Below are 8,244 nucleotides of genomic sequence, written 5' to 3'. Positions count from 1 at the left end.
GGAAACTCTTGCTTGGTGTGTGTGCATTATTTTAAACCCACCAGGAGGTGGTGAGTGAATGAGCGTGGAGGGGGCTAGGGCAGAGCCTACAGGCAGCCTGTGCAGTTCAGCTGCTCCTGGGCCACGGGTGTCTGCACCTCTGATCTGGCCATGCCATCTAAATTCATCAGGCTTTCCCCTTCTCACTTGAAAGCTTCCTGAATGCCCTCTCCTGGTGCAACGTGTGCCCAGAAATACTTTGAGAAATGTGGGGTTGGTTCCTTGCTTGTGCCACATGAACTCTGTGGAGGTGCCCAGACCCTGTGGAGATCTCCATCAAGTAGGCTTAGACCTCGAGTGTGGATCAGCTGCTGGGAGCAAACCCAGGTGTAGCTGCTGTGTGTCTAGGCACACAGGGAGTAAGGAAACCTCTGACATTGTCCTGGTGGGGCGGTGGCATGTGCAGGCTCGTCACCAGTTCCCGGGTGAGCTCTGCTGCTGCCAACTGTTCTGTGGCACTGTACTGTCCTTGTGCAGGCAAAAGCTGCATGTGCTGCCTTCTCCTGGACCTGGGGTGCAGGTTTTATGTCAGCTGTTCAGGTCTGTTGTGTTTTTTTGTGTGGTTCTGTGGCTTTTCCTTTGTCTTTCCTCATTAAGCCTTGCAAAATTGCCATGACAGTTTAGCAGCCCAGACACAAAAACCCTGCTCCCCTGTTCCTACATGACTGGTCACAATAAAAAGATGGTAGCCCTTTACTAGGCCACCACAGATTTTCTTCTGCAGGAGTTCTGTGCACTGCTTTATGAAGCTGCAGAGCTTTCAAATCAAACTCTGTTTCAAATGATGTCAAATGATGGATTTGCCAGGTGAAAACTGAGCTGAGCATGGAATGAGAACTTTGGAGATATGAACAGGGGACTCTTCCGCCATAACCCTTTCTTGCACTTGCTTCCTTTTAGTTGCTGATATGTGTTCAAGATGAGTGGGATGGGAGAAAATACTCCAGACCCATCCAGAGCAGAGTCAAGAAAGCGCAAGGATCCTGATCAGCTCGGACCCAGGTCAGACCCTTTCTGTCTGAAGTTGTTGAAAGAGAAATGTGTTTGAAAATGTAATGTTGTCTGTGCAGGTATTTGTGGGTTAGACAATGGCAAACTAACCCCTCTGGCAAAGAGGAGCTGGGGCTAAACTCTGCTGCTGTAGTTCTGTGGTGCTGTGGGGGTGGGGGTGGGGGTGGAGGCTGTTGTCTTTTATCAGTGATTGTTGGTTGGGTTTGGTTCCAAGGCAGGGTCAAAATACCAAATGCTGGGGACAGTACAGAAGTGATGTAAAACCTTTGTTGGCTAATCTTTACTGGGATTTTTCACCACCTCTCTCGTGTATCGTGATCAGGGACTTAAACTATTGCTCAGGCTTGCAACAGCTGCAGGGACAGCAGCAGTGTGAGAGCAGAGCCAGTCCTGCACCTTTGGTGTCACTGGACAGCAGCAGTGTAGGAGCAGAGCCACTCCTGCACCGCTGTGCTCACGACTTCATTGTCACACAGAGGCAGAGGATTGCTTCTTTGAGTTAACTCTGTGATTCTGTTTTATGTTCTCACACAGTGTCACTGTAGACACTCCTTGGAGTCTCATGTGGAGGGCTGCTTGCAAATGTTCAATCCCACCCCTACAGTCCATTTTCTGGTTTGAATTTCAAGTGCCAAACCTCTTCTGAACCCAAACTATGAGTGCTGGGGAAGGCTTAAGTGATGTCTTTACTGCTCCTTTCCTTGTCCAGAGGAAACCTTTCTGCCTCAGAAACTGTTTTTGTGGTGGGAGTGGGCTGTGCTGTCTGGGTTGGTTAAACTCCTCTCAAGCCATCTGAGCTGCTCTTTGAGCTGGCCAGCAGGTGAGTGAGCTGACATTAAATCCTGTGTTGTTACAAATTCCTCTTGCAGCCCCAAAAGAAGCACTGAGAAACGCAATCGTGAGCAGGAGAATAAATACATAGAAGAACTTGCAGAGCTGATTTTTGCAAATTTTAATGATATTGACAACTTTAACTTTAAACCTGACAAATGTGCAATTCTTAAAGAAACTGTGAAGCAAATTCGTCAGATCAAAGAACAAGGTAAGAGGAAAGCTAATTGCCTTTGTGTGCTTTCTGTGTTGGTTATTGCTTTATTTTTGGCAGACCTGATAATCTCTTCAGTGCCTCTTTACCAAATTTCCAGGTTTTTCATTAGCTAGTAGTGGAAGATGCTGTAATGGCCTGGGAGTAGGGTGTGTGAGGTGTCATGCCCAGCATTTTCAAAATAAGCTTCACAGAAAGCTCAGGAGCTGCTGAGAGATGGGCAGAAAATCCATCGGTCTGATCTGTGCGTGTCCAGTAGTTGAGATCAGCTAGAACTGACAAAGGTCAAGTTGGCATCTGGCTTTGGGGAGAAAAAGACTACCTGAAGACTCCTACATGGATGAAGAATTCATGCAAAATAGGGATAGTCTGGGGGAGCAGGCTGCAAAAGCATCCCGCATGCCCCTTTTTCCTTCCCTTAGTTGGTATGAATAAATATTGTGGACAAAATTATCTGTGTCCCTTAAATGATGACATCATATCCTCAACTACAATAGATCTGAAACTGCTCTAATCTCTAGATAGGGCCCTTCATAAAAGTAAACCAGAGAACGTGACACTTTTCTTCCTGTTCTTTGTCTGGAAGATTAGTTCTGCATTTCTTTTCTTTTGGTGTGTTCCCTACTTCAGGGAAAAACCCAAATCCTTTAGAAAGTGTAAATTCTGGGAGGTGGGTTTTGGGGCACAGCTCTGCCTGGGCAGGTGAGAGCAGCACTGCTTAGGGCAGTTTCAGATTCTTGAGTAGGGGTGTGTTGGGTTTTTGATGCAGAGTATTTAATGCAGCTTCTTTCAAACCGTGTTCAGAGAAGTCCTCTAAAGGAACCTCCTGTGCTAACATGGCTGGGTAGAAAGAGCTCCCTGGCTGTGCAGAGGCTCTGCCCTTTCTTCCTTCAAAGACAGCCTGGATTCAGTCATTGAGGACTCAATGGTCAGTTCTCTTATTCAGAAGTTCTACTAGAAGGCTTGGGTTTTTGAGGGAAATGCTAAACATTCCTGACAAGTTTTCTTCCTGGTCTCTTCTAGGGTTGCACACCAGAGTCTGATGGCTTAGCAAGGCTCAGGCAGCTCAAGCACTGCCTCCGGCCTCTGAAAGCAGTACACTTGGGAGCTGCTGCTGGGACAAGGAGACTGCTCTAGGCTCCGGGAATGAGAATTGGGAATGAAGAAAGAGAGATTGATGTTCATTTCCCATGCCAGGCTTGCTGGGCTAGAGCTTGTGCTGTAGTAATAGTGGCTAATTGAGGGTAATGGTGCCCTGATCTATTTTCTATGCAAATAGATATTTGCAGTGCTCCATCTGTTATCTCTAGATCGTTTCTCACTGTGCACTTCAAAGATCCTTCAGTTGTGGTGTGTTCCATTGCAGTTTGAAAGCAAGTTATAAATATATGCACATGACTTGAGTTCAGTAGAGGAATTAAAGCTCTTTGGAAGATGTAACCATTGCCTGTAGTTTTAATCTGGATTTTGAGGTGGGTTAGTCCTTGGACAGATGAAGATGAGTTTCTTTACCAAAGCTTCCTTTTCTGCTGGCCACTTTGGCTGCATTGTCTTACAGTGGATTTTTTCAAGGGCTTCTGCATGGCTGTTACTATTTCTGTGTGCTGTGCTTTCGGCCTGATGGGATTTCAAGACTGAGTTAAGCGTCAGAGGAATTTGTGCTGTGAATCCAAGCCATTTAAGCAGAACGTTTACCAAAAAAAAAAAAAATCTACTACTGAGCTTGCTTTGCTGTCTCCTCTACCTACAGCTGAGAGGGATGCACTGAAAGGGGCTTTGATCTCCCTCTGCACATTGTAAAGCTTTCTGGCCAAGTACCCAGGGCTGTTGACTTTACTGCTTGCATGTCTCCAGAGAAGCACTGATGTGCTGAAGAATTTCAGCTAGGTTTAGGTAATGCAAACCATCAGCTGCTTCTCTGGCTCTGGAGAAAGGCAGAGCCACCAAGTGGGACATTCCCTGGGGCTTGCTTACTAGCTGTGTGTTGTTGGCCAGGGCCTTCGGTTACTCACAGGGTATGGCACCTCAGCTACACTGTGCAGCAATGCTATAATTAACTAATAAGGCTTGGAGGAGTAGCTGAAGACACCTGTGTGTGGCATATCACTGTGGCCATGCTGGACTCAGCTATGGAGACTTGAGGTTGTTTAGCCTGGAGAGGAGAAGTCCCTGGGGACAACTTCTTGTGACCTTTCAGCCCTTAAAGGGGCCAGGAAGGGAGATGGGGACAGGCTTCTTGCTGAGGTTTGCAGTGATAGGACAAGGGCAGTGGCTTTAAGCTGGAAGAGGGGACATACAGACTGGGCAGAAGGAAGACATTCTGTGCATGAGTGGTGTGGCTCCTGCACTTGTGTGGTGGCCCTGGGCAGTGCTGCTGATCTGACAGGGAAGAAGAAATTGGAGGGGTGTCCCAGCCCTCCATGACAGCTCTGAATGCCCTGAAAAATGCCTGCTGCAGTTCAGGACAGGTTCGGGGGGTGATGTAGGAGTCACTGTGTGAAGTGTTCTGAGATGCCTCAGAGAGGTCCAGCTGGACAGTTCGAGTGTCCCTTGACATCTGAGGATGTTTGAGCGTGAAGAGCATGAGCCTTTCGCTGGCACTGTTTCTTCTGAGGCACAATTTCCTAGAAAGACTTGGAACAACCTGCAATTCCCGTGGCCCTTCTGAGGGAGAGGCCTTCCAGAGACAGCTTACTCTGGGTCATGTTAGCTCCGGGCCATGTTCAACCCTGGAGAGGAAGTGTGCTTAAATTGATTCACTTGGAAATGAAACAAACCCCAGCACCCAAAAAAAGCCCAAAGAGGAAGAGATACCAAGGTTGGGAATTCTAAACATAGCTTGGAAAGCTCCTCAGGACCCTCATTTAGGCTTCTCTAGGTTTGTTTTGGTATTGGGTAGAAAAATATCCAGGTATTTTGTGCCAATAAAATAGAATTCTTCCCATCTTCCTTCTTCTGCACAAAACCTTTCACTTCCTTAGCTTGGAGGAAATATTTGAATGTTTGTTTTTCTATCTTTAGTTATTTCTCAGGATCCCTTAGTACTCCTGTCACTAGCTGTCAGAAATGGTATTTAATGCAGAATGTGTTTTCTGTGTTCTCCTGTTTCTGCCTTTTGTCTTGAAGGCCCTTAATGCCCAGCCTTTGATGGTTTCTCTTCTCTCCTTTTAACAGCAATTCCTGTGTTGTTCACTTCTTCCCCAGTTTTGCCCTCTCTTCCCTTCAAAGTGGCTGTGGCTGTAACTCTGAGCCTGGCGTCCGCATGGCAGGGACAGTTTGATTCCCTTTACTGTTGGTTCTCTGATGCTGTTTTTTCTCTTAATGCTGCAGTCAGAAATCACCAAATAGTTTTAGGGAACTTGTTGACAAATCAGTGAATGCTGCACTGATTGGTAGCAAGGATTGTTGTGATTGCTGTTAAGCTTGAAAGGTGAGTCCCCATCTGCCTAGCTTTTGGAGAAGCTGATTTTGGCTGGACCTTGTTCAGCTTGTCAGAGCATGGTGCTCAGTATTCAAAACACCTTTGCAGTTGGCAATCTAAACTGCAGAGATGCACAGTGAATTCCTTTTCCCTATCAGTGATAGAGGCAGAGAAGCCAGAGCCAGTCCATGAAGCCTCCATTGACTGTAACTGAAGGAGGAGATTTGCTTTCCTGGGCCTGCTATGAGCTGCGGTGCAAAGAAGCTTTCCCAGAGCTCCCTGCTGGCTGTGGCTGTTGCCATTTGTCCTTTCTTGGAGGCAAGGGATATAGGTCCTTTACCTCAACAGCTGAAACCCTTCCCAAGGATGGGGTTGGTTTCTTAGGTCGGTTTTTTTTGGTGATGTGTTGAGGCTTGTGTTGTGGTGTTTTGGGTTTGTTTGGGGGGTTTTGGGTTGTTCTTTTCCTAATGAGTGCTTATCTACAAATGGCTCAGAATTTAGACACTTAGCTCAAAAGCCAATATCCTTAAAAGCAGAGGCTGGGGCAGGCTTCTAATTCTGTGGAAATGATACAGCTACTAAAGGTCTCATCTGTTGGTGAGGGTGGAGTGAGGAGCAGGCTCTCACATTCCTGTCTGCAAGCCAGCAAGTCAGTTGGTAGACTGAAGGAAAAGGTCATGGGTTCTCTGGTCTGAGGCAGGGGCCTGGCTGCAGAGCTGCACTGTCAGCCCTCATGCCAAGAAGGGATGTGACTGGAATCAGCCCTTAACCTCCAGCATTTCCTGGTTGAAGCCAGTTGGCTCAGCAAACTCCATGCAGATGGGGCCAACTTGCTCCACATCAGGAGCTCGGACCTCGGCACAGCCCACCCCCAGGCCATGGAGCTTCTGTGGCTGCTGGTCACCCCTGCTTTGAGGAACTTTGTTTAAGGCAGGACAGTTTCTTCTCGGAGAACTGACAGAGCTGGCTGAAAAAACAGTGAAAGTGATGGTGTTTGTGTGCTGTTGTTTTTCTGTGCATGCTGAGTTCTTTAAGCCCAGGTGCTGATGCATTCTCCATGGCTCTGACACAGAGGAGGAGGAGCTCTTAGTGAAGCTATGAGTAGGTTCAGTCCACTGAGAGGAACCCATCTGTACCCATCAGTGCTGTTAGCAGGCATCAGAACAAATTGGTGTTACTAAGATTAAAAATGGTGTTGTCTCAATGTAAATCATCCACAAGATCAGCCAGGCTGTTCCAGAGTGATGAAAAAAGCTCTTTCCATTCTAGAGAGCATCTTTACCAGTGCCAGTGGTGATTCCCCCCTTCAGCAGCCATGCTGTGTTCATGACAGACCTGGAATAGCGTGGCCACTGCTGAAATGCATGAAATGAGTTTTAAGCAGTTTCAGAAAGAATTTGGGTTTAAAGATTCCTTTAAAGTGAGTACCATGCAGAAGTACAGAGGTTCTCATGGGAGCTTTTGGTTTCCCTTCTGCCTTCCATAGAGTAAGAGGAACATCTCTGTTAATGAGCAGACCCCGAGGTTGCACACTGCAGAGACAACACAGCTTAAAACAAAGGGCACTATGGGCACAGGCTTTGGAGGGCTGGGTAGAAGAGGTTAATGTCCACCATGTCCAGGGGTTCAACAGCTCATGGTGGCAATGGAAGCTTTAATTCCGTGTTTAAGAGATGAAAAACCACTTCCCACTCCCAACATGGTGGTTTGAGGTATCCTCACAGCTGAGAAGGAGACATGGGGTGAGGAATACCTCCTGGATCCAGGATTGCTTTTGGCCTCTCGGTTAGATGTCACTTAAGTGGCAGAGTGGCAGCTGTCCCTTTGTACCTGTACTGACAAATAAAAATGCTAGGACTAATCTCAGCAGGGAGCTTGCCTCCCTTGCTGTGTTTGTATTTTCAGTGCATGCTGGGGATGGATCAGGAGAGGGCTCCTGGAGAGGAGACTTTCTTCTTAAGTAGCAGCAAGTGGGTTGGAATTCTGGGCTTGAGTCCCCAGTCCTCAACTTAGCAGATCTTGGTGACCTTCTGAGGTGATCTTAGGTGCATTAAGGAGTAAACCTGGGTACAGCAGGTAGGTGTTCTGCAGATGATGCTCTTGCTGTAAAGGACATTGTCACTTCAGTTGCGCTGTTAAGCCCAGAGTGAGAGCTCTGAAAAGCTCTTTCAGTGCATTTGTAGGGGGTGAGGTTCAGCCTCTGGATGGAGCTGGGTGCTGGGAGCACAGCACTGACACCCCAGCTCATGGGGCTCTTGGGGCAGGGGAGGGAAGGGACACACATCCACCGCTGCCAGGGATCCTCTTCCTCAGCTCTGAGAATGAAGAGGGGTGGTGATGACAGAAGAGACAGGCATGGTGGGGCGTGGGGAAGAGGAGCAGCCCAGGTGAAGTCAGGGAAGTGCACATTGCAGTGTGTGGATAGAATGTGCTTGATCTGATTGAAACAGACAGGCTCCTTTTTGTCCAGCACTTCAGTTTTATTCTTGGTGGACTGAATTTCATTATTTTTGTCCCTGTTCCAGTTTAAGTGAGTGGGAGGCAATTATTTCCCAGGCTGGACTTGTTGCAGAAGTTGTGCTGGGTGACAGAACTGCTGACTTGTGTGAAAGTGATGGAAAGCTGTCAGAGTTACTGAGGGAAATGAAGCTGGTATTGATGTTCTGTGTTGTTACCTCCCTTTGCTGCTGCTGCTAAACCCATCCTGCCTCTCCACTGCTTGTTTTAC

At 47.5% G+C, this 8,244-nt stretch overlaps 1 protein-coding gene across 1 annotated transcript in view; it reads left to right on the top strand.

Moving 5' to 3' along the window:
• Positions 1–958: 958 nt before the first annotated feature.
• NCOA2 (nuclear receptor coactivator 2) overlaps positions 959–8,244 on the top strand; it is a 41,815-nt gene continuing 34,529 nt past the window's right edge. The window contains exons 1-2 of the mRNA XM_054394590.1: positions 959–1,041; positions 1,920–2,092. Coding sequence (XP_054250565.1) covers positions 959–1,041; positions 1,920–2,092 — 256 coding nt within the window. The remainder of the gene's footprint in view (positions 1,042–1,919; positions 2,093–8,244) is intronic.

The sequence above is a fragment of the Indicator indicator genome, chromosome 31 (genome assembly GCF_027791375.1).
Source record: "Indicator indicator isolate 239-I01 chromosome 31, UM_Iind_1.1, whole genome shotgun sequence".
Lineage (NCBI taxonomy): Eukaryota > Metazoa > Chordata > Aves > Piciformes > Indicatoridae > Indicator > Indicator indicator.
The sequence above is the reverse complement of the archived record's forward strand: the minus strand, read 5'-3'. Positions and strand labels throughout refer to the sequence as shown.